The 27,104-nt window shown below is 46.6% G+C and overlaps 1 protein-coding gene across 2 annotated transcripts in view; it reads right to left on the bottom strand.

Annotated features, from left to right (window-relative positions):
- MTR (5-methyltetrahydrofolate-homocysteine methyltransferase) overlaps positions 1 to 27,104 on the bottom strand; it is a 123,558-nt gene that overhangs the window by 94,955 nt on the left and 1,499 nt on the right. The window contains exons 2-6 of one of the 2 annotated variants that reach the window (XM_044289004.1): positions 24,966 to 25,168; positions 24,236 to 24,325; positions 23,973 to 24,042; positions 6,919 to 7,011; positions 5,909 to 6,015 (exon numbers count right to left, since the gene is read on the bottom strand). In XM_044289004.1, coding sequence (XP_044144939.1) covers positions 5,909 to 6,015; positions 6,919 to 7,011; positions 23,973 to 24,042; positions 24,236 to 24,325; positions 24,966 to 25,168 — 563 coding nt within the window. Of the gene's footprint in view, positions 1 to 5,908; positions 6,016 to 6,918; positions 7,012 to 23,972; positions 24,043 to 24,235; positions 24,326 to 24,965; positions 25,169 to 27,104 lie in introns of those variants that run through there. The other variant, XM_044289005.1, reaches the window with a different exon arrangement.

The raw sequence follows: 27,104 nt of genomic DNA, 5'->3' as shown, positions 1-27,104 counted from the left end.
TATGCATTCCGTCACAGAATTGCGTTATGGTCCGTGGTAACGGAATCCATAACGCAATTCACCTTTTACCAACAAACGAAGTGTGAACGAATTTCAAAATATGAAATTCGCTCATCTCTAATTTTAACCTTTGCAACCTTTTTTTTTTTTTACCTCTGTCTCAGCTCCTATAGTTCTACCACGTCTCCATGGTAACAGACAACAAACTGACGGTGTAGTCTAATTCTGCAGCCATACGCCCTGTAAGGTCCATTCACACGTCCGTGGTGTATTGCGGATCCGCAATACATCCGGCCGGCACTCCCCATAGAACTGACCATTCTTGTCCGCAATTGCAATTTTTTTTCTTATTTGCGGGGCCACGCTCCGGAAATGCTGATGCTGAGAGCACAGTGTGCTCTCCGCATACCGTTCGGCCCTATTGAGAATGAATGGGTCCGCACCCGTTCCATCCAGAGATATACATGTCACCTATACATTTTTTTTCTGCCAGTTAAAACCAGATCATGACACATAGCCCTGTAGATTTTTTATTCGGTTTTCTGAACAGGATTACGGTGGCAGCCATCTTGTCTACGCTTTTAACAGCATCATTTAGAGATATGCTTTACAGCAATTACCGTGAGCAATAGACAATGGACAGGAGCTGACCCCATTGACTTCTATGGGAGAGTTTTCTAGGCATGCTCTGTGACCTGTGCAGGGGTCAGGAGGGAGTAGATAAGCTGTAATAATAATAATATCACCTATTGTGAACGACTATCTATAGATAGGCGATATCAGCGATTGTCTTCCTGTGATGAGAGGACTGCAGAAAAGTGAACTGTACACACCAAGAAGTTGCACTTATTAGGCTTGGGCTGCTTTCACATTAGCGTTAGGATTGTACAGCAGGGGAACAGCCTGCCTGATCCGTACTAAAGCTTTCACACGTGTGCTACCAAAAGTCCACTCCGGCCCCATTCACTATAATGTACGGCAAACACGCCGAGAGGCGGATGGACAAAAAAATGCAGCACGCTTCCACCACACCGGAACCCACACAGTCTAATTTTATCCTTATGGCTGATCAAAAAGTCCATGTATCCCACTATACCCTCTAACCTATGGTTTGATGAGAGGTGAGAAGGAAGAGTGCAATCATAAAGAAGCACATTTAGAGATCATGTTTTAGTTCACCCTTTACTGTAAATTGTACATGAATGCAATAACTGATTTGTGACGTTTAATTCAAAAAAACTAAAATGCTAATTACATTAGAAAAATTGTATATACAGTAACTTCAGTATTTTGCCCATAGCCACTTCACCTACTGCTCTTGTGCTCTCTAGATACCACTCGCAGAAAGGTATCTCACTAATGTGCAGAGTACAGATTGCATCATCAGCATGTTCTCAGCTAGAGGCAAGTTCACCAGGTTCACATCTACATTGGCCTACGTTCTACATAAGAATGAGGCAGAAATGACATGTATGTCATAATGTAATCTGCAGAGGCAGGAGAGCAGAGGACATGTGCTTAGAAGAGGCTTTATGAGGTCTTTAGTTTATAGCTTTGTTCAATTTGCAGCAATTTGGTTATAACCAGATCTTGAAAGGATTTTTTTTTATAGAATAGATCCTAAAGAGAGAATATACCCCATTCTTGTCTACCAATATAGCTGAAAACAACCATGTAATATCTGTAGATACAATTTAAGGATTTTACTTAGATTTGTAGCTAAGAAACTGACATGTTACATGTGCGCTTGGCAGCTGAAGGCATCTGTGTTGGTCCGGTGTTCATATGTGCCCGCATTGCTGAGGAAAACCATCTTTACTATATACAAATGTGCATCTAGGAGCAACTGGGGCGTTACCATTACACCAAGAGGCTCAGCTCTTTGCAATTGCTGCACCCTCTCCACTTTGAAGGACAGGCCCAGGCAGTGAAAACATCACCATGCCTGGCCCTGTTAATCAAAGTGCAGAGGGTGCAGCGGTTGCAGAGACAGCTGAGCCTTTTGGTGTAATGGTAACGCCTCCGTTGCTCCTAGATGCTTATTTGCATATAAGAAAAAAAAAATTCAGCAATGTGGGCACATATGAAGATGAGACCAACACAGATACCTTCAGCTGCCAAATGCACATACAACAGGTCAGCCAGTGTCATAGGTACAAATCTGCTGACTGATGCCCTTTAAACATTTATCACTTATCCACAGTCCCTACTGATCTACTGTATAGTATGGAGGCCCCAAGTTCCCCGATCCTTCTAACCTGTACAACCACATTAAGTTTGTACTGGAGCAGCAGCGTATGTTCACGCACCACTTAAATATCTCCCACTGCTTAAAAACATGATTTTTGTATAACTTACCAGTAAAATCTTTCTCGCTCTTCATTGGGGGACACAGAGACCATGGTATAACCATGTCCTCTAGGAGGCGTTGACACTAGATAAAGCTGTTAGCTCCTCCCTCGGCAGCTATACCCCCTCCAGCCTGGAGAGAGAGCTTCAGTTTGTGAGAAGTAGTGGGAGAAGCAAGTAAACAGCCAATGCCGAGAACCAAACTAGGTTCCAACCAGCAACAGCCACAACTGTGGCCGAACAACAATACTGGGTGGGTGCTGTGTCCCCCAATGAAGAGCGAGAAAGATTTTACTGGTAAGTTATACAAAAATCTCGCCCACATTCATTGGGGGACACAGAGACCATGGGACGTCCGAGTGCAGTCCACAGGGAGAGAAAATCACAGACACATGGAGCAAGCGCCCCTGCAGGCAACTAAGAACTGCCGCCTGCAAGACCATGCGGCCCAAGGCAGCGCCTGCCGATACACGTATGCACCTGAAGAATTTTGTGAATGTGCGAAAGGAGGTCAATAGCCGTCTTGCACAACTGCGCGGCCGAACCGTGAATCCTGACCATGACACCAAAGGGCGGAACCCTGCCCCGGGTGCAGTATGCTTCAGCAATTGCAGACGTGCAATTGCCACCCTGCAGGCCGCCAATGCCTTGCGAGGACCCTCCAGGGTGACAAAAAAGAAGAGCCCGTACGCTGGAAGGAACTGGAGGCTGGCAAAATAAATAGTCAGAGCCCTGACAACGTCCAAATGGTGTAACTCCCGTTCCCTAGGGTGTGAAGGGGAGGGACACTGTGATAGAAAGACAATTTCTTTATTGAAATGGAAATCAGAGACCACCATCGGGAGAAGGAATAAACCGGAGGATCGCTTATCCCTGTGAAGAAACAGGAAGGTTCTCGGCAAGAGAGCGCCCCAACCCGGACACCCGCCTGATGGATGTGATAGCCACAAGAAAAAAAACTACATTCCAGGACCGGGCCGGAGAGACATCTCCCGCAAGGGTTCAAGGGGGGGGAATTCTGGAAACGGTAATTGGTCCACCAAAGTCCCTCGAGCCGAAGAGGCTGGTGGGGAGACTGAGAAGCCGGCTGATAAACTACCAAGAAAAAAAAACGCCTGAATGAGGCGTGTCCAACCGCAAGCCAAGGAATCAATACATTGGACAGGTAGAAGTAGAGACGATATGAGAATCACCGGCGGAGAGGAGGTCCGTCAGCGACCGTGCATTGACAGTGTAGCAACGCTGCTCGACGGAAATATCGACCAGACCAAGAAGAGAGAAAAAAAAACTCCTGCCTCGAGGAGGAAGAATAGAAGGAGTGTTCTGCTCCAGGAACAAAACTCCAGCAACGGTGGCGAGTCGCGACAGCATCCCCTGCGCCGCCTGGCGTGGCGAGTTTTATAGTCTAGACACGGAAAGTGCAGAGAAAAGGCATGACTACTATCGGACTGATGTGGCAGTCAGTAGTCAAGTCTTGAGAGGTAGTTGTAGATACGGGTAGTACACCCAGGACCAACGGGTAAGATTCACCTGAAGGAGAATATGGAAAAAACGTCACAGACCAACAGTCAGTCCGGAATGAGATGAGGGGAAGTAGTAACGTCGGAACTACCAAGGTTTGCGGAGTGACCGTGAACCCTGAGCTAGAGAAGGAAAAAAACGGAAGGAAAAGGGGGCAAGGCAAAGCCCATACCGTAGGAGCCGCAGCGTGCCACGCCAGCACAAACTGAGAGGGCAGACTAGAGGAATCCAATAGAAGCCATGGTACCATACTGCCTCAGGGAAGGAGAGCTAACCTTAAACAGTCCACCTGGGAAGGGCATTGAACAGGAACAACCGTCAAGCCAGCGTCAGGGTGGAATCCTTACCTGAGGGGATGCCCCACTGCAGCAACTGCGAACGCTAGTAACAGCGTAAAAACCGCACCAGCGGAGAACACGCTGCAAAGCCAAACCAAAGAGCCAGCACAACCACTTCCCACATCAGAAATGGTGGATAACATATTGGAACAGTGGAGGACCATGGACATAGGGACGCTAGGACACATGAGTGACGCTGGGCAACCCCCTGAAGAGAGAGGTAGTCATATTTCTGCCCCAAACCGGCACTGAAGGAAAAGGACACAACGTGGAAACAGCCACAGTATCCACTGGCGGCACCGAAATACCATTAGAAGAAGAGCACAGGGCACCAGCGTGTAACGATACTTGCTACGCTCCACTTGTAGAAGAAGTTAAGGCATCTATAGCCGTGGCGTAGTTGAAGTGCAACATGCAAGATGTGTGCTCATTCCCCACGGTAGAGGAAATGCAATGATGTAATTATCCCACCAATGAAAGGGGGTAATGCTTGTGGCAAGCACTGCACAGTGGTAGTGCAAGTACGCCACCATGAAGGGTGGCAATGCAGTAATGCATCCAGCAGGAACCGAATCCAAGTAGAGAAAGTACGATTATTTCGGAAAGGGTAAGGCATATGGAGAGTCCCGTATCAATACCCCACCTACGTAAAGGGGTAAGACATACAGTAAACACTGAACCAGGGATAATGCCATAGCGCCACCTATGGAAGAGGCTAATGCATACAGTAAGTACTGACCCCAGTGGGAATGCAGTTCCGCCACCTATCAAAAAGGGAACGCTTACTGCCGGCACTGACAGTTCCAGTGCGGTTAGACCCCGATGGAGGGGAGGTAATATCCAAGGGAGTACTGCATCCAGTAGTAGTGCAATACTCCGCCCAAGGAAGGGGGTAATGCATACGTCAAGTATTGCTGTCTACCTCGGACGCCATCTTGGGGGATTGGGAACTATGAGATGTCCTCCTTTTTCCTCTATAGGACATGGGCGATGCACATTTTTTTTTTTTTTTTATTTGGATGCCCAACATCAAGTGGGCAGAGGGGCAGGAAGGGGTTAATTATATAACATGGAAGCACCTGCACTGAGATAGAATCCTCAGAATAATCTGGTGCTGGCCCTCAGGATGCAGGAGAGCGAGGCTGCCCTGGTCCACCTTGTCTTCTGTGGGGGAGGCAGCAGTGCGGATGACCGGCACTGGCGCAACTTGACCCCGGGAGAACAGGGAGGCGAGGCGTCCACTGTTTTCCCATCTGAAAAAGAAGGAAAAAAAATAAACTAAAATAAAAAAAAAAATAATCTTCAGGAGATCCCTGCAGAGCAGGGAGGTCTTGCCTCCTATTGACACTAAAAAAAACTGAAGCTCTCTCTCCAGGCTGGAGGGGGTATAGCTGCCAGGGGAGGAGCCAACAGCTTTTACTAGTGTCAAAGCTATACCATGGTCTGTGTCCCCCAATGAATATGGGCGAGAAAGCACATCTGTTTCATTCCACAAACAGTGTCACACCTGCCTACAGGTTGTATTCATGTCAATGCAGATGAGCGGCAATACCTGACACAATCCCTGTTCAGATGGGATGCCGTTTCTGGAGGAAGAGACACATTTTTCAAATCTGGGACAATCGCTCTTATAAAAGGGAAAGTATTTTGTGACAACACACCTCTCCTAATTGTCATTTCTACAAACGCTTGATACTTACTTTGGCATTAGCAGTATCAAAAATAGTTTCCACCAATAAAATGTCAACCCCACCATCCAAAAGACCTTTCGCCTGTTCTGCGTAAGCCTCCACAAGCTCGTCAAATGCTGAAAAACAAAAAAGGAGCAAGTGGAATTGTTGAATATATTACACACATGATGGAAGAGCGCTATAAAAAAGAACGACGACAATTTATCTGGCCTCTAATTCATAAGGAATCAACGGAAATGAAAAGGAACCTATCCCAGTGTATGTGGTCCGATCTGCAGCATGGAGGAAAGCTCATACACATGTGGATAATGACAGTGATAGGACATTTTTAAGTAGAGTAGATCTGCATATGAGTCCACACCACGTTTGCAGGGTATGCTTGTTAGACGCATCGTATCCACAGGGCCCCATTGACCTGATGTATGCTAAAACATTATCTGTTTATCAATGTCAGGGCAATATGCGTCCACTGATCCATAAATGACACAATGCAAATGTCTAATAAAAAGTTTACTAGAAAATACATGTCTGGAGAGGTGACAGGTCCTCTTTAAAGGGGTTGGCAAACCCGAAAATGTGGTGGCATATTGCTAGGATATGCCACCAATGTCCAAAAGGGGAAGGTCTCACCACTGGGACCGGCACTCATCTTTCAAACTGGGCCCCCAAAGCAAAGAGCTTTCCATGCTCTCTATTCACTAATAGGAGAGTTCAGAAAAGAGCTGAGCGAGTGCGTTCAGCCATTTCTGGAACTCCCCTAGAAATAAATGTAAAGTGCACCGTGCCGCCTGTCCGTTCACTGAACTGGCGGTCGGCTATTTTCATCACTCCTTGAAAAGCAAAAGGAGGGTGGCCACTCTTGCACAGTTCACCCGCACCTGTCAGACATTGGTAGCATAGTCTAGCAGTCAAACTGCGAGATGAGCCAAGCCCTTTTATAGTGGAAACTCACGAACAATGTGATAACAGTGTATTGTGTGTAAAGGGCAATCACAACCTCTCAAAACTGTCAAACTTACTGATATTTCTGTAGTCTGGCCTCTCAACAGAGGGGGACACAGACAGGGTCTTATTAGTTGGCCCCATAGCTCCTGCCACAAACCTCTTTACCCCTGAAATAAAGAACAAAAAAAACTGTTAAGATAAACTTCCCTAATCATTTTTTTGCTTAATTTTCTGGGTTTCATGACTAACAATATAATTCACATAAAGGGCAATTATCGGGCTTTGAAGTCATCCTTCATCTCAGTAACACCAACCAGTGAATCCAGATGAATATCAGGACATACCAGATTTGCAGTGCGCAGGTTAAAAGGACATCTGTCAGCAGTTTTGAACCTATGAAACTGGCTGACCTGTTACATGTAGACTTGGCAGCTGAAGACATCTGTGTTGGTCTCATGTTCATATGTGTCCGCATTGCTAAGAAAAATGATGATTTAATATATGCAACTGGGGGTTTAGGAGCAACGGGGACGTTACCGTTACACCCAGAGGCAATTATGCGGAATGGGTGCGGACCCATTCATTTTCAATGGGGCCCGAAAAGATGCGGACAGCACACACTGTCATGTCCGCATCCGCACTTCCGTTCCGCTGCCCCGAACTTCCGGTCCGCGGCTCTGCAAAAAAAAAATATATATATAGAACATGTCCTATTCTTGTCCGTAATCGCAGACAAGAACAGGCATTTTCTATTATAGTGCCGGCCATGTGCACTTGCGGATGTGTGAATGGACCCTAATTGACAGGGCCACACAGTATAAACGTGATCACACGTGGTCCTGTCAAAGTGCAGAGGGCGCAGCAGTTGCAGAAAAACGAGATTTTTGTATAACTTACCAGTAAAATCTCTTTCTCGCTCTTCCTTGGGGGACACAGGAGACATTGGGTATAGGTCAGCTCCCTAGGAGGCGTGACATTAAGTGAAAACTGTTAAGCCCCTCCTCCACAGCTATACCCTCAGCCTGGAGAGAGACTGCCAGTTGCGTGTCCAAGTAGTGAAAAGGCAATGTCCAACCAGTGGAACCAAGAGGCCAACAACCCAACGGGGTAAACCAATTCCGGAAACCGTGTAGAATAAAACAATGAATGGGTGGGTGCTGTGTCCCCCAAGGAAGAGCGAGAAAGAGATTTTACTGGTAAGTTATACAAACATCTCGTTTTCTCGCCCATTTTCCTTGGGGGACACAGGAGACCTTGGGACGTTCAAAAGCAGTCCAAGAGGGGAGGGACCACAGCTCCAAGGCAAAGCACCCGAAGGTATCAAGGAACCGCCGCCTGCAGGCGGCCTAAGGCAGCATTCGCCGAAGCCCGAATATGCACCCTGTAGAACCTGGTATGGCGTGCAATGAAGACCAATCGCCGCCATGCACAATTGCATGGCCGAAGCCCAATGCCTCTGGCCCAGGAGGCACCGAAGGCAAAAAAAAGGAGACCCCAAAGGCAGACCGCTGCCCTTGTGCGGTTACCTCAAAATAGCCATCGGGATGAAGCGGAGGAAAGCCACCCCGGGCACCGTCAACCGTTGCACGGACCTCTTGGAAACACAAGAGACCGAACGCCGACAAGAGTCGGAGATCTCCACGTAGAACTACAAGGCCCAAACAACATCCAATCAGTGAAGAGTCTGTACCCGGAGACGGGAAGGGGAGGACGATAGTCCCGTCGAGATGAAGGCAGATACCACCTTCAGACGAAAGAAAGGGACGGAATGGAGAAACAGCCCTGTCCTGGAAAAGGACAGAAGGACGGAACAAGAAGGGCCGCCATTCCGACATGTACCTGTCGGAATGGCGATGTACCTGGCAAACACTGCAGTCGGCAAGAGTGCAAAGGCCAGCCCCAAAAAGGGGGGGGATGCCAAGGCCAGTACCTACTTCGGAAAAGTAGGACATACCATATTCCGCCCAGAAGGGGGCCATGACCATGGCCGCACAGTATCCAGCAGAACGCAGGAAGGTCCACCTAGTGAAAGGGGGCATGCACAGGGTTATCCTATCATTAAGTGATTGTGCAAAAATCCACCCAACACCGAATTTCGTGAGAGTGCACCACTCCACCAATGAAGGGGGACGTGTACCAGTCCAGCACAGCATATACAAAAACAGCCGTGGATCGCGCGAGTGTGCAAAATGCCGCCCATGGAATGAGGGGTGGCCATGCACAAGACCAGAACCATATCCAATGGGAGTGCAAGCATTCCACCCAAGTTAGAGGGCATGCTCATGGCCGGCAATGTATCCAGTGAGTGCAGTATTCCGCCCAGAAATGGGGGTCATGCACATGGCCAGCATCGCATCCAGTGAGAGTGCGAGCACCCCGCCATGGATGGGGCCATGCACATGACCAGCAACGTACTGGCGAGAGAACAAACACCGTCAGTGAGAGTGTACGTATGTCGCCTGAGGAAAGGAGACATGCCCATGGCCGGCAGCAAATCTAGCGAGAGTGCGGTACACCGCCCACGGAAGGGGGGGGGGGGGGGGGGGGTCATGCATATGGCCGGCAACAGATCCAGCAAGAGTGCAAGCACCCCGCCACACAAGAGGTTGGTTCTGGTGGTGGGGACACGTAGGGCTGGAGAAGCCACTCTCTCGCCATCAGCCGTCTTCATCCTCGGTCCGTTCCAGCAGGGTCGCCCCTTCAGCTACTGGCACCGTAGTGGCAGGACGCTGGAAGAGGGACTTGACGTGCGGCTGACCCTTGTGCTGGCGGGATGCAGGGGAGCTTGGCTGGCCTGGTCCACCTTGCCTTCTGTGGGGGAGGCAGCAGTGCTGGTGACCGTCACTGGCGCAGCTCAACCCCGGGAGAAACAGAGGTCTAGTGCATCTCTGTTGTCCCTGATGGTCTGGAACAAAAAGGAAAGGAAAAAAGTAAAAATCTAAATTTAAACAAGGAGAAAACAGCCCTGCAGAGCAGGGAGTGTCTTGCCTCCTTGGACACTAAGCAAAAACTGGCAGTCTCTCTCTCCAGGCTGAGGGTATAGCTGTGGAGGAGGGGCTTAACAGTTTTCACTTAGTGTCATGCCTCCTAGGGAGCTGAGCTATACCCAAGGTCCCCCAAGAAAAATGGGCGAGAAAAGTAGATCTCAAGTTGTAATGGCAACACCCCTGTTGCTCCTAAAGGCTCATTTGCATATATTAAAACATTTTTCTCAGTAATGTGGACACATATGAACATGGGACCAACACAGATGCTTTCAGCTGCCAAGTGCACATGTAACAGGTCAGCCAGTTACATAGCTACAAATCTGCTGACAGATGTCCTTTAAAGGGAATCTGTGACCATGAAAAGCAGTGGCTGGCACCATGTTATAGAGCAAGAGGAGCTGAGAAGATTGATATATAGTTTTTCAGGAAACGATTCAGTAAAAACGTATTTTTTTTTTTCATTTAGAGCTTAGCAGTCATGTGGGCAGTCCTAATCAAGGACTGGCAGCTACAATGGTATGCACAGTCACTGATAGGCCCGCCCATATAAACTATGAAGGAGCAGGGATATAAATACAGTCCTGATCAAAAATTTAAGACCACTTTAAAAATTGCATAAAATCATATTTAGCATGGCTAGATCTTAACAAGGTTCCAAGTAGAGCTTCAACATAGAAGAAGAAATGGAAGTGAGAAAACATTTTTTGAGCATTTAATTTAAAGAAAACAACGAATAAACTGAAACAGGCTGTTTTTCAGCTGATCAAAAGTTTAGGACCACATCCATTTAACTCCTTAAGGACGCAGGTACGTCCCAAGTTTAAACAGTGATTCCGGCGCCCCAGGGGTTAGGGTACTTTCACACTTGCGGCAGGACGGATCCGGCAGGCTGGTCTCCCTGTCGGATCCGTCCTTCTGCTGTTTCACCGTATCGCCGGACCGCTGCTCCGTCCCCATTGACTATAATGGGGACGGGGGCTGAGCACCGGTGCAGCACGGCGGTGCACGGCGAAAGTCGCCGGACTAAAAAGTTGGACATGCAGGACTTTTTAGTCCGGCGGCTTTCGCCGTGCACCGCCGTGCTGCGCCGGAGCTCAGCCCCCGTCCCCTTTATAGTCAATGGGGACGGAGCGGCAGTCCGGCAATACGGCAAAACAGCGGAAGGACGGATCCGACAGGGAGACCAGCCTGCCGGATCCGTCCTGCCGCAAGTGTGAAAGTAGCCTTAATCTGAACAGGATGCTGGCTGAAATCATTCAGCCGGCATCCTGTCACAATGCCAGGGGGGGGGGGGTCACCCCCCCCCCCCCCCTGCACCCCTGCACAATTTGATGCAGGGGGGGGTGTCGCAGGCGGTGGGGGCGTTGCGTGAGGCGGGCGGTGCGGCAGGCGGTGCGGCAGGCGGGATCGCCCGCCTCCCCTTGAAAATTCGTTGGCCTCTAGTGGGTATACCAGAGTGTCAGCACATTGCTGACACTCTGGTATAAACAGCTGACATCTGTGCAGATGTCAGCCGTTTAACCCTTCCCATACCGCGGTCCGTACGGACCGCGGTATGGAAAAGGTTAACTGTCAGGGTCAAGGGGCTCCCTCCCTCTCCCATCGGGGGGCTGCTGTGCCTTTGCAGCCCCCCGCTTACCCTTCCCCGTCTCCGAAGTTGTGGCAGACGGGGAAGGTTCCCATGGCAACAGGACACCTTCTCAGGCGTCCTGCTGCCCATGGTGCTGAACAGATCTATGCTAAAGGCATAGATCTGTTCAGACAAAGTGTAAGTAAAATACAGTACAATATATATTGTACTGTACTGTATTATACAGACATCAGACCCACTAGATCTTCAAGAACCAAGTGGTCAAGTCTGGGACCAAAAAAAAAATAAAAATAAAAAAAAAAGCGAAAAAAGAAACATTTATCGCTACACATATTAGGTATCGCCGCGTCCGTAACAACATGATCTATAAAACGGTCATGTTACTTTCCCCGCACGGTGAACACCATAAAAATAAAAAATAAAAAAACTTAGAAAATTGAAATTTTGCCCACCTTACTTCCCAAAAAAGGTAATAAAAGTGATCAAAAAAGTCGCATGTACGCCAAAATAGCACCAAACAGTCATCTCATCCCGCAAAAAATGAGACCCTACTCAAGATAATCGCCCCAAAACGGAAAAAACGATGGCTCTTAGACTATGGAAACACTAAAACATGATTTTTATTTTGTTTTAAAATTATTGAAATTATTGTGTAAAACTTACATAAATAAAAATAAAGTACGCATATTAGGTATTGCCGCGTTCGTATCGACCGGCTCTATAAAAATATCACATGACCTAACCCCTCAGGTGACCACCGCAAAAAAATAAAAATAAAAACGGTGTGAAAAAAGCAATTTTTTGTCATCTTACGTCACAAAAAGTGTAACAGCAAGCGATCAAAAAGTCATATGCACCCCAAAATAGTGCCAATCAAACCGTCATCTCATCCCGCAAAAAATGAAACCCTACCCAAAAACTGAAAAATGGCTCTTAGACTATGGAGACACAAACTTTTTTTGGTTTTAAAAATGAAGTTATTGTATAAAACTTACATAAATAAAAATTCTATACATATTAGGTATCGCCGCGTCCGTGACAACCTGCTGTATAAAATTACCACATGATCTAACCTGTCAGATGAATGTTGTAAATAAAAAAAATAAAAAATAAAAAGTGCCAAAAAAGCTATTTCTTGTTACCTTGCCGCACAAAAAGTGTAATATAGAGCAACCAAAAAGCATATGTACCCTAAACTAGTACCAACAATACTGCCACCCTATTCCGTACTTTCTAAAATGGGGTCACTTTTTGGGAGTTTCTACTCTAGGGGTGCAACAGGGGGGCTTCAAAGGGACATGGTGTCAAAAAAAAAAAAAAAAAACAGTCCAGCAAAATCTGCCTTCCAAAAACCGTATGTCATTCCTTTCCTTCTGCGCCCTGCCGTGTGCCCGTACAGCAGTTTACAACCACATATGGGGTGTTTCTGTAAACTACAGAATCAGGGCCATAAATAAATGAGTTTTGTTTGGCTGTTAACCCTTGCTTTGTAACTGGCAAAAAAATAAATATTAAAATGGAAAATCTGCCAAAAAAGTGAAATTTTGAAATTGTTCCGTTAATTTTCCATTAAATCTTGTGCAACACCTAAAGGGATAACAAAGTTTGTAAAATCAGTTTTGAATACCTTGAGGGGTGTAGTTTCTAAGATGGGGTCACTTTTATGAAGTTTCTACTCTAGGGGTGCATCAGGGGGCTTCAAATGGGACATGGTGTCAAAAAAACTGTCCTGGCTTCCAAAAACCATACGGCACACCTTTCACTCTACGCCCCGCTGTGTGGCCGTACAGTAGTGTACGGCCACATATGGGGTGTTTCTGTAAACGGCAGAGTCAGAGCAATAAAGATACAGTCTTGTTTGGCTGTTAACCCTTGCTTTGTTAGTGGAAAAAATGGGTTAAAATGGAAAATTAGGCAAAAAAATGAAATTCTCAAATTTCATCCCCATTTGCCAATAACTCTTGTGCAACACCTAAAGGGTTAACAAAGTTTATAAAATCAGTTTTGAATACCTTGAGGGGTGTAGTTTATAGAATGGGGTCATTTTGGGGCGGTTTGCATTATGTAAGCCTCGCAAAGTGACTTCAGACCTGTAGTGGTCCCTAAAAATTGGGTTTTTGTAAATTTCTGAAAAATTTCAAGATTTGCTTCTAAACTTCTAAGCCTTGTAACATCCCCCAAAAATAAAATATCATTCCCAAAATAATTCAAACATGAAGTAGACATATGGGGAATGTTAAGTCATCAGAATTTTGGGGGGGTATTACTATGTATTACAGAAGTAGAGAAACTGAAACTTTGAAATTTGCTAATTTTTCCAAATTTTTTGTAAATTAGGTATTTTATTATGCAAATTTTTTTTTATTTTTTTTACTTCATTTTACCAGTGTCATGAAGTACAATAGGTGACGAAAAAACATTCTGAGAATGGCCTGGATAAGTGAAAGTGTTTTAAAGTTATCAGCACTTAAAGTGACACTGGTCAGATTTGCAAAAAATGGCCAAGTCCTTAAAGGAAACCTGTCACCAGGATTTTGTGCATAGAGCTGGGGACATGGGCTGCTAGATGGCCACTAGCACATCTGCAATACCCAGTCCCCATAGCTCTCTGCGCTTTTGTGTTAAAAAACTGTTTTGATCGATATGCAAATTACCTGATATGAGTCCTGTATCCGGAGAGGAGTCAAGCGGAAAAGAGCCCAGCACCACCCCCGCGTCCTCCGAATCTCCTCCTTGCTGGCTGACGTCACAGAGCTGGAGAGCCGAAATCTCTCGATGCGCGAGCTAGCGCATGCACAGTGTCGGCATCATGTTCATTCCCTGTGCTGGCATCAGCACAGGGAACGAACTACGCATGCGCTAGCTCACGCATCGCGAGATTTCAGTGCTCCAGCTCTGTGACGTCAGTCAGCAAGGAGGAGATTCGGAGGACGCGGGGCATGCTGGGCTCCTTTCCGCTTGACTCATCTCCGGATACAGGACTCATATCAGGTCATTTGCATATGGATCAAAACTGTTTAACACAATAAAAGCGCAGAGAGCTATGGGGACTGGGTATTGCAGATGTGCTAGTGGCCATCTAGCAGCCCATGTCCCCAGCTCTATGCGCAAAATCCTGGTGACAGGTTCCCTTTAAGGTGAAATAGGGCTGAGTCCTTAAGGGGTTAAAAGGCCAAATCTGTGCAAAGATGTGGATTCATTGTCATTTTCTGTCAGGTAGTCACACGTTGTGATGGCAAAGGCAAAAAAAACTCCCTTTTTGAACGTGGTCGGGTTGTTGAACTGCATAAGCAGGGTCTCTCACAGCACGCCATCGCTGCTGAGGTGGGACGCAGTAAGACAGTCATTTGGAATTTCTTAAATGATCCTGAGGGTTATGGAACAAAAAAGTCAAGTGGAAGACAGAGCCGGAGGATCCAATTGGCTGTCCGTCAAGACACTGGACGATCCTCAACCCAAATTAAAACCCTTACTGGTGCTGACTGCAGCCCCATAAACCATCAGACGGCATCTGAGACTGAAGGGTTCAAAAACAAAAAATGTCTTCAAAGACCTCTTCTTCTTGAACGCCACAGAACTGCTTGTTTGCACTTTGCAAGAGAGCACCAAACATGGGACATTTAAAAAAATGTAACCTTGATGGTCCTGATGGATTCCAACGTTACTGGCATGACAAGCAGATCCCACCTGAGATGTTTTCTACGCGCCACAGTGGAGGGAGCGCCATAATGGTCTGGGGTGCTTTTTCCTTCAGTGGAACAATGGAGCTTCAGGAAGTGGCATCAAATGGCTGCTGGCTATGTCCAGATGTTGCAGAGAGCATTCCTCATGACTGAGGGCCCTCATCCGTGTGGTAACGACTGGGTTTTTCAACAGGACAATGCTACAGAACACAATGCCTGCAGGACAAGGGACTTCTTCCAGGAGAATAACATCACTCTTTTGGCCCATCCTGCGTGTTCCCCTGATCTAAAGCCAATTGAGAACCTTTGGGGATGGATGGCAAGAGAAGTTTACAAAAATGAACAACAGTTCCAGACAGTAGATGGCCTTCGTGCGGCCGTCTTCACCACTTGGAGAAATATTCCCATTCACCTCATGGAAACGCTTGCATTAAGCATGCCGAATGATATATAATAACGGCGGAGCTACTCATTACTGAGTTCATGTTTGGAGGTTGGATTTCTGTTTTGGGGGGGGGGGGGGGGGTGTTTAATTTTTTTTGGGAGGTGTGGTCCTAAACTTTTGATCAGCTGAAAAACAGCCTGTTTCAGTTTATTCGTTGTTTTCATTAAATTAAATGCTAAAAAAAATGTTTTGTCTCACTCCCATTGCTTCTTGTTGCATGTTGAAGCTCTACTTGGAACCTTGTTAAGATCCAGCCATGCTAAATATGATTTTTTTTGCCATTTTTCAAGTGGTCTTAAACTTTTGATCAGGACTGTATGTAAATTACAAGTCTTACTGAACCTTTTCTTGAAAATTCTTTTATTTTGCAAAGTTTAAAGATTACTGAACAAAACTATATATAAGGGCTCTTTCACACTTGCGTTCTTGTCTTCCGGCATAGAGTTCCGTCGTCGGGCCTCTATGCCAGAAGAATCCTGATCAGGATTATCCCAACGCATTCTGAATGGAATAAAATCCGTTCAGGATGCCTTCAGTTCCGGAACGGAAAGTTTTTTGGCCGGAGAAAATACCGCAGCATGCTGCGCTTTTTGATCCGGCCAAAAATCCTAAAAGACTTGACGCAAGGCCGGATCCGGAATTAATGCCCATTAAAAGGCATTGATCCGGACTTAAGCTAAACGTCGTTTCGGCGCATTGCCGGATCCGACGTTTAGCTTTTTTAGAGTGGTTACCATGGCTGCCGGGACGCTAAAGTCCTAGCAGCCATGGTAAAGTGTAGCGGGGAGCGGGGGAGCAGCATACTTACCGTCCGTGCGGCTCCCGGGGCACTTCAGAGTGACGTCAGGGCGCCCCACGCACATGGATGACGTGATCGCATGGCACGTCATCCATGCGCATGGGGCACTCTGACGTCATTCTGGAGCGCCCCGGGAGCCGCGCGGACTGTAAGTATACCGCTCCCCCGCTCCCCGCTCCTACTATGGCAACCAGGACTTTAATAGCGTCCTGGCTGCCAAAGTAACACTGAAAGCATTTTGAAGACGGATCCGTCTTCAAATGCTTTCAGTACACTTGCGTTTTTCCGGATCCGGCGTGTAATTCCGGCAAGTGGAGTACACGCCGGATCCGGACAACGCAAGTGTGAAAGAGGCCTTAATCTGCTCAGCTCCTCCTGCTCTATAACATGCTGCCTGCAGATTGCCCTGCATTTTCATGGTGACAGGTTCCCTCTAAATATTAATACTGCTGACCTACAATCCATATTTCCCATTCGCCAGCGACCATTCACTTGAATGGAACAAGCATTTCTAATAACACTGCACCGCCGAGACTTCCAAGACAACGCACAGTGTAATCTGGAAGAGGAAGTAGTGCTGCAGACAGCTGATTTGGGAGTTGGACCCCCACCGATCAGATATTGATGACTTATGAGTATAGGTCATCAATATTACTGGTTGCACAACCCATTTAAAGGCAATGGGCACCTTTGTGCACACACAAAAAAAAAAAAAAAAAAAAAACACACACACACACACACACACAATAACCCCATATCTTCCTGTAATGCAGCACATAAAAAAAATTGCACTTGTTAGTTTACTGATATCAGCTCCAATTCACATGCCCTCAGAAATGCTCTTCTATGAGATGCACTCACTGTTTCTCATGTCTCTTCAGCTCTGTGTGCGTTCCTGTGGATTTCACATGCCCCGCCCCCATATCCAGCACAGCTAGCAGCCACTTCCATACAGACTGCTTGTAATCAGCAGATCTATTTCTCACTTTCCATTCTGTAGAAAGTCCATTATTTGTGGACAGCAACAAATATTTCTGCTGATAACATTAGTGCAACAATCTACAGTCAGAACCATGGCGTTCTAAGGCACCTTGCAGACGAGCGTTTGTCACACTGCAAATCCGTAGCGCAGCTCCCGGCCTGACCTCCCAGCACTGACGGGGTCACATAGCATTAAATGGATTTGTGATGCTATGTAACCCTTACAGTTCTGGAATGTATTGGATAATACTGACATAATGCTGCAGGGTGTTAGCCAATACATTCCAGAACTGTAAGGGTTACATAGCATCAGAAATCAATATAATGCTATGTGACCCAGTCAGTGCTGGGAGGTCAGGACGGGAGCTGCGCTGAAGACATGCAGCGCGACAAATGCTTGTCTGCAAGGGGCCTAAGCCTGATATAGATCTCATTACTGACCTCTCACTACATGTGCTCTGTTCTGAATACAGTATTTGTGTGCAGTCCACACAGTAAGCAGTCACTTGTCCCACACAGTGTCACGACACACAATGCTATGTACACATAGAAGTACACAGGGGGGGGGGGGGATTTATCAAAACTGGTGTAAAATAGAACTGCTTTCATTGTCCAAAGGAGCTGTGAAAAATGAAAGTTGGAATCTGATTGGTTGCTATGGGGAACTAAGCCAGTTCTACTTTACACCAGTTTGAAAAATGACATATATATGTCCGCACATCTCAAACACTTTATTCACTACAGTGGCTGCCTTTTTCAACCTATGAGCTGAAACATTGCGACTAGTGTTTCAAGTTCGGCGTACAAGGTTCAGGTTATCTAATAATTCCGTTATGGATTCCGCTACCAGTCCGTGGTAGTAGGGTTGTTTAGATACCAAAATTTGGATTCGATTTCCTTCAAATAAAATCGATATCACGCGGGGGGGGGGGGGGGGGGAAACAGGGCTCCAGATGGCGACCAAAATGGTCGCCAATGCGACTTAGAACTGCTAAATGACGACAAGACTTTGTAGTCTTGTCGCCATTTGCACCTAGATCCTCCGCTCGCTGCTCTGCCTCTAAGAAAAAAGAAGGCTTTCATCCAGCAGACAGACACACGCTGCAGACTTCTGCTGGGTGAAGATCCGCCCCTCAGATTACCTGCCATAGAGGGTGGGCGTGGCTTGTGCTCCCGCTTCCAGCAGTCTGGCAAGTTTTGGAGTTGAGTCTGTGCTGTGACGCTGAGCTGCTGGAGACATTTCAACTAGGGCCGCACAGTCCACGGCTGATAACACGAGGCGAGTCACCCGTATGCAGATTTATTAGTGTGTTTTATAGGACTGGGTCCTTATGGGGTCACAAGGAGAAGGCAGAGATCCGTAAGAACAAGTATAAGCACCGGCTGTGCTGCTTTAACACTCGCTGTCCTGGTTTGCATAGCACTGCCGGGGTCACATAGCATTATATTGATTTATGATGCTATGTAACCCTTAGAGGTCTGGAATGTACTGGATAACACTGACCTATTGCGGTCAGTGTTATCCAATACATTCCTGAACTGTAAGGGTTACAAAGCATCATAAATCAATATAATGCTATGCGACCCCGGCAGTACAGAGCTCCTGCAGACAGAATCCTATCAATGCACAGACTAGTAAACCATTTCTGATCATAAATCATATAATCTATTCCCCTTATTTCACAAGACCAGTATTCATTTCCACATAGGGAATAGCAATCGGATGTCAACCTTCCCATCAGTCCGTGTTACTGCTGGCAGAATGATGAAACAATGGGACTCCCCAGGCCTAGGGGTTCGCTCAGCAGTCCCAAGGCACACAGATTGACACGGTGAGATTCCCGCCTATACTGCGCACGTTCTAGAAAAGTTCCCGCCTATACTGCGCACGTTCTAGAAAAGGACGGCGATGTCCGTGCACGGCTCCTTACTGACACGGGGCTGATGGGCAGAGAGCCCTTAACTGCTCCTTTCCGTGCCAAAGACGTGGTAGAGTTAAAAAGAGGGAAAATGGCACTGAAGCAGCCTATAAGGTGTTAAGCACAGGCTAGTTCAGCTGCCAGAGGAGGTCCCCTAGCTTTCCTACATCTCTGCTTGCTGGCAGTGAATGGAAACCTTTAGGCCCCTTTCACACAGGCAATTTTTCCGTGCGGATGCGTGAAGTGAACGCGTGGCACCCGCACTGAATCCTGACCCATTCATTTCTATGGGGCTGTGCACATGAGCGGCGATTTTCACGCATCATGCTCTATATTGTGCGTTTTTCACGCAACGCAGGCCCCATAGAAGTGAATGGGGCTGGCAGAAAAACGCAGTAAATCCGGATACCATGCGTTGCGTCGCGTTTTTCACGCTTGTAACTAAGCAACACTTCAGAATTTAAAGACAGGAAGTAGGCGTTTTTTAGCGTCTGTCTGCGTCTATCTGCGTCAGTTTGGTGTCTGAGAAGAGGGAGAAAGTTTGCTGCCAAACTTTTCCAGCCCTTGCGGAGTGAAAAAATGCCCAAATCACCACACGTCATTGACGTTGAAAAACTGATTGTCCTGGTGCAGGAGAGGCCCTGCATCTGGGATCTTCGGGCTGCCGGGTACCAGGACCGCTACAAAAAGGATGCTGCCTGGACGGAAATTACCCAGGAACTTTTTGCCCCAATCTGGGAGAAGACACAAGGCCCAAGTAGAAGGAATTACACAATGTATACCATGTTTGAGCCTTTCAGTACTCCCTAGTATATAGGCGTAGTTATACGTTATTGTTCCTAGTATATAGACGTAGTTATACGTTATTGTTCCTAGTATATAGGCGTTAATTGACTATTTTTTATGAATAGATGTAGATATTGATACCTGTTCCTTTCATGTCTTTGTACTACCAGTTGAGGAGGTCAAGAATCGTTGGCGGAGCTGCAGGGACCAGTTCCGCAAAGAGATGAAACATCGTGGGTGGAGCGGGTCTGGTCCCCCCAAGAAAAGGCCCTATCTTTTCAGGGAGCAGCTGATGTTCCTGCGCGATGTTATGGAGCTGCGTCCGTAAGTTCATTTTATAGTCATACTGAAATGGTCATCTGAGTAGTATTTATGGTATAGACATATAGGTTACAGATGTAGCAGGGTAATACACATGCTTTATGTGACATGTGATGCTAACTAAATGCTTATAAATGCATTATGCAATAGCTTATCGCGCCATTTTGCTTAAAGATAACATGATTATTATAGACATTCATGTTAAAGAGTGTGTGTGTTATTCCTGCTAAATCTGTACTTATAATGTAACTAAAGTATTGAAATTTCAACATATGTTTATGCATTTTCTACTGTTTTTAGAACTGAAGACAACCTAGAGGAGGAAGCTGATGAGTCGGGCCCACACCAATCAGGTGCATGTGAGGAGGACACCACATCAGCCCAGCCTGAAAGTGGAGCTGGACCAAGCACAGCACCATCAAGGCCTCCTGCAGCATCTGGTGGCGAGTCCCCCACCTCCCCTCTGGCTCTACCCAGCAGGGCCAGACGACGGGCAATGCCTCCTGCCGAGTCTAACATCAATTTGCAAGTTCTAGATTATTTATCTAGAGCACGGCAGGAGGATCATCCTGACATGTTTGCCCATAGTCTGGCCCATTTTATGCGTCAGCTACCTCCAGAACGACTACTGCGAACCAGAACTGCATTAGAAATAGTTCTGGAGGTAGCTAATCGCCCCCAAAAGCCGACTGAAATGTTTGATGCGCTCGAAAGCCTGCGCTGTCATGGCAACATATTTAGCCCCCACAACCCCGCAGGTAGTCAGCCCTCACAGGGCCCCCAACAATTTCAGCCCCAAAGGGATCCCTATGGCCCACCAATTGCCCCATATGTGCCACAGTTTCAGGGGGAACCCTGTTACAGTCAGCAGGGCCCATCATCCAGCCAACCTGGCCCAAGCCAATACTCTGGACCCCCTTCCCAGACACAATTTCATGGACCACAATATCAGGGCTCATCGTCCACTCAACCTGGGCCTAGTCACTACTCTGGGCCCCCTTCCCAGACACAATTTACTGGACCCCAATATCAGGGCCCATCGTCCACTCAACCTGGGCCTAGTCACTACTCCGGGCCTCATTCACAGCAACAAATTTCTGCCCCTCATTATCAGGGAGCCTCGTCGCCATCAAGACGTTATGTAAATTTATAATTTATATTTGTTCCCTGTTTATTTATTTTTTTGAAAAGCCAGAGTATACTGGAATATAGTGTGCAATAAAACACGTTTATTTTTCAAGTTAATAATTGTTAACTTTGGTGTTTATTTTGCACAAACACACACAATACAATATAGATTTATGATTTGTGGAAAACATCATTAGCCACAAAAGATCCATACATTTTAAAGTTTTTATTCACAATCTGTAAACACACATTCATGTATTGGATTTTTGGGCTATAATTGAAGAACTTTGGAGGGTGCGCACGGAGCTCAGCGTACAAGCCAAAAAAAGAGTCCTTTGCTGGGCCTCTGCGAAAGTATAGGATGCACCCACATACGCTTCTTCCGCGGCTCCTCCTCAAAACAACGGGACACCAGCCAGTGCAAAAAGACATGGTCAGTTGATGACAGGGTGAAAGTGGACATCCTGCAAAGGATAATCCAATAACAAAGACACACGTCAACCGCACAAAAACCACTCCACCACAAAAAAATGGAGCTGTCCAACAAAACACTGCATGCTGGGGCTATTTATATTGTCTTTGCATTACAGGTGAATCTAGTGGATGGATCCGTTTTTTTTCACGCACGTGAAAAACGCATGCCACACGCGCGTGAAACGCGACGCAATCGCATAGTAAAATTACAGCACTCGCTAGAAAAATCGCAAGCTTTTCACTGAACGCATCCGGCCAAAAAACATGACGCCCGTGTGAAAGAGGCCTTAAAGAGGACCTTTCACTAGTATACAAACTAAAAACTAACTCTATCTGTGGGCAGAGCGGCGCCCAGGGGTCCCCCTGCACTTACTAGTATGCCTGGGCGCCGCTCCGTTCGCCCGGTATAGGCTCCGGTGTCTCAGCTCCGTCTGTTGTACTGGACTGATTTTTTGTAGGAGGCGTGTCCCTTGCTGCAGCACTGGCCAATCGCAGCGCACAGCTCATAGCCAGCAATGAAGATAAGTAACCTTTTAAGGCTACATGCACACGGCCGTTGTTTTGGTCCACATCAGAGCCGCAGTTTTGGTGGCTCAGATGTGGACCCTTTCACTTCAATGGGGCCGTAAAAGATGCGGACAGCAAATTGCGGAACGCACACAGACGTCATCCGTGTTTTACAGATCCGAAATTTGCAGACCGCAAAACACACAACGGTCGTGTGCATATAGCCTAATACAAATACAGGAGGCGGGTGCTGGCGGCAGAATCACATAGCCGGCATTCCCACCTCTATGACAAGGCGCTGCGATCCGCGGCAGTTAACCCCTCTGGTACGGCACCTGAGAGGTTAACTACCGAGGATCACAGCGCCCTGTCATAGAGGTTGGGTGCCGGCTTTGTATTAATGGGCGTGTTATCATTGGTGACGCAGTGGCCACAGCCCCTCCCCTCCTCCGTCCCTCTTTCTTATTGGCAGCAGCGGCACACAGGGGAGGGAGGGAGAGACTCCTTATCCCCTGTGCTGTGCCTTTAGCAGGAGCCTGATCAGGCTTAGATATACTACGGCAAGCTGGATGCCTGTGAAGCTCCTCCCTCAATTTACCCTTCAAGAGTAGCGGCCCAATGCTTAGTACCTCCATACAGCGGTTTCTAACGACTGCGGCATAGAAGGGGTTAAACAGCCGAAACAGAGCCTAAAGACCCCATAGACTATAATGGGGTCCATTTGGTGTCCGCTCAGAACATGATTTTTGAGCGGAGACGAACCGACCCCATTATAGTCTATGGGGTCTTTAGGCTCCGTTACGCTCAGTTAGGTCTCAGTTATCTGCAGAATCCGTCCTTTCCGTTCTCCTGCTCCTCAACTGAGCCGGAGAACGGAAAGGAGAAACGGTGATGTGAAAGGAGCCTTACACAGTATAGCGCTGCCTGGTGTTCAAAGTGTATAGCAGGGTTTCTCAACTCCGGTCCTCGGGACCCACTTACCGGTCAGGATTTGAGAATATCCCACAGAATGAATACCTGTGGTAAGTCCTCATGCATGGACACTAATTATATCACCTGCGCAATACTAAGGAAATTCAGAACACATGAACACATGGCCAAATTAACCCACTGGTGCCCTGTGGAGGCATTGCAGGTTGCTGAGGGACCCCTTCTCTACAGATGGCACAGCTACTACTGACCAAAGCATATAAGGCATTAAATGACAGTGGGATGTCAGCTGAACATTACATAATGGTACGTGTGGTACATGTTTTTGTAGGTGATGGTTAAGGGGGATTTGGGGGCCAGCTATTTTATGTATATGACAGCATTAGGCTAGAACTAGATGCAGAAATGAAAGTCACTGCATCTAAACCTCAAAGCTGAGACACCAATCTACTAACATGGGAAATGACACAATGTCTTGCCACTCTGGCCTCACACATTGCCACCATTTGGAAAGCTCAGAAATGGTAACTCATGATAGAGGTCGGAATAGCCCAAGCCTAATGATTTAAATTCCCACCTGTCTCACATGATACGTCATCTGCTGCTTTTCTTGCTACTTCTGCAGAGACTTTGTTCAAGCGGTAGGCCTGTGACAACAGAGACGCGTTAATTGAATCCTGGGTTGTGTACAATAACAATGTTTGATCAGTGAAGGAGCAATGTAGTCATCACAGAAGAAATTAAATGTCTGTCAAATAATAAGCCGTCACCAGAGACTTTTCAGAAGGGCGACCCCAGCGGCACAGTGAGCAAATAATCAGAGATAACAAGGAATCTTACCAGGTGTTCAAGGCCATAGTCTGCCTGTGCAATACTTGTACTGCTGAATGTGTTGGTCTCCACGATATCTGCTCCACTGAGCAAATACTCCTACGGAAGGAACATATTGGCAGAAATCAACTTTTATTTGAATTGTTAAGGAGCCTGTAGCCTCTAGATTATTGCTGCCAGATCTGCCTGGCTTTGGTAGGATCAAACAACAGCCCAGAAGAAGAATCAAATGCAAACCAATCTTGGATGTGACAATGCCGATAAAATACATAGGACTTTTGCAGAAACCCTGCTCACTACCTTCACAAATTTCATCTCCGAACCTATAATGATCTAATTGAGTAACTCTACAATCTTCTAAAACAGAATAAGAAGGTGTTAAACTAATAGCTCAGGGTACGTTCACATCAGTGTTTGAAATCCAGCAGAGGAACAGCCTGCCGGAGTTCACCACATCCAGCATAGCCAGATAATTCCGGGAACCGCCAGATCACCATTGACCATAAAGTGGCGGTGATCCAGCCACTTTCTGGCATAAATTTTAGGTTTCAGATGGACACATACCGCTGCATACAGTGGTTTTTGCCCAGCCGACAGACGGTATTTATGTGGGAACAGGCTGACGGATGTCACAACGCTACTGTTAGCCTAGTGTTACTAGTGTGGGTCAACAACTGGTTTCCCTGGGTGAAATTTTGCCCATTTTTTTATTTATTTTTAAACAGAGACGTAAGAATACCTTGTGAATTTTGTAGACGATATCCGGCTGGGTGATGCTTAGAAGATCATTATTGCCTTTTAAAGGTTTGCAATGGTCTACAAACTCCTGGCCCCTGAAGGACTCTTCTGAAAGAGTATGTTGTTGGATCATGGTGCCCATCGCGCCATCCAAGACCATGATCCGCTTCTGGAGAATTGATTCTAGTTCTTCATGTGTGGAGACTTGAGTTAACGTTTAAAGGATGAGAAACAGAATGTGACAAATTATTTAAAAATAAATAAAAATCATTCCCATGACAAACATTCCTGAACACAGCTGAAAAAATGTTTTCAAGAAAGCAAATGAGATACAGATATACTAAAGGACTTTCTCAGAGTCTACGATCCTTTTTCATTATTCTAGGACCCCAGATCACACATCATACAAATGGCTGCATAACAAATCCATCATAATTCAATGTACGCTATATGGAAATTGGGTTTGGAAGGCAAAAAAAAAAAAAAAAGCGCTTAGTCCCATAGAAGGAAATTCAATCTGGCTCCAGTACAAAGTGCCCATGGTACAAACTCGTCTACAGACTATGTCTGTGTGCTGATCAAATTTATTTTGCAGCCCCACAGAAAATAATGGGATCGCATGAGGACTGAAAATACAGTCATGAGAATGAGGTCATAGGGTCAGAAACAGCCGTGCCGGTATTGCAGTCCACAAACGGAGAGGAGGTACAGACCCGGAAGTCCAAGCGGTTGTGTTTCCATGCCTGCCAAGCAGCCCCAGCCTAAAGGGGCTGTCAGGACTACACGATGGTCGCGACAAGTGTCCACAACCAAGCAGCGCTACGTAGCAGAGCAGCCTCACAACATAATGGAAGTGAATGGGAAGGTCTTGCGCCAAAAAATAAAAATAAATTGTAATTCTGGGGTTGTGGCAACTTGTCGTGCTGCAATCCCATTTGCTTCCATTATAGTGCTACACGGCGACATCTGGTCATGCGACCAGCCTTGGGCTCTGTTCACAGCATGTATATGCTAGGAATATTTCCCAAAGTAAAGCCCTGACCTATACTCATAGCGGCATACCGTAAACACCTGCAGGCCACCACTGTGAGAACGCCTACTGTGCAGTATACTTTTACGAGATGCTGACTATACAGCTACATGCACACGACCGTATTTGTTTTGCAATCCGCAAAAAAATAAAAACACGGATGGCATCTTTTTTTTTTTTTTTTTTGTGGATTCATTGTATATGCTTATACTAGTCCGTAAAACAGACAAGAATAGGCCATGCTCTATTTTTTTTTTCAGAATGGAACAATGGACGCGGAAAACAAGCTGTTGACTATTCACATTTTTTACCAGCTCCATAGAAATGAATGGGTCAGCATCCTATCCACAAAAAAATAAAAATAAAAAACACGGAACAGACGTGGAAACAAAATATGTTCGGGTGCATGTAGCCTAAGGAAGAATGCGGCAGGCTGGGTATTCCTCGGGGATTCGTACAAACAAGACGTAAACTTCAGCACAAAAAATTTAAATCCCCCATAGACCGCATGGGTTATGTGCAGATTGTGATACGGATTTGGCATCGATTTCATCCTACACATTGCAAAGGGTGGAATCCACAACATAAACTGGTGTGCAGCAGATTAAGGGCTCGTTCACACGAACATATTTTGCGTTCCGTATACAGGCCGTTTTCTGCATTCCGCATATGGAACCATTCATTTCAATGGGTCCGCAAAAGACGCGGACAGCGCTCTGTGTTGCTCCGTTCCGTGGCCCCGCAAAAATTATGAGTCATGTCCTATTCTTGTTTGTTTTGCATACAAGAATAGGCATTTCTATAATGGGCCTCCTGTTCCGCAAATTGCAGAAGGCACACAGGTGGCATCCGTTTTTTACGGATCCGCAATTTGCGGACCGAGAAAGACGGCACAGTCGTGTGAACGAGCCCTAAGAGGCACGTTTATTAAGATCTGTGTTTTAGACACCAGTCTGAATAAACCGCTACGCTGGCGGTGGTTCCACCGAAGTTATCAAGAGACGCCGGCCTCTCCATAACGTCGGCACATCCAGTTCTAGATGTGAGACAGCTTCCGAGCTGTTTTACATTTAGACCATTTTATATGCCTAAGGCCTCATGCACACGACA

The sequence above is a fragment of the Bufo gargarizans genome, chromosome 4 (assembly GCF_014858855.1).
Source record: "Bufo gargarizans isolate SCDJY-AF-19 chromosome 4, ASM1485885v1, whole genome shotgun sequence".
Classification (NCBI taxonomy): Eukaryota; Metazoa; Chordata; class Amphibia; order Anura; family Bufonidae; genus Bufo; species Bufo gargarizans.
This window is presented reverse-complemented; position numbering and strand designations above follow the sequence as displayed.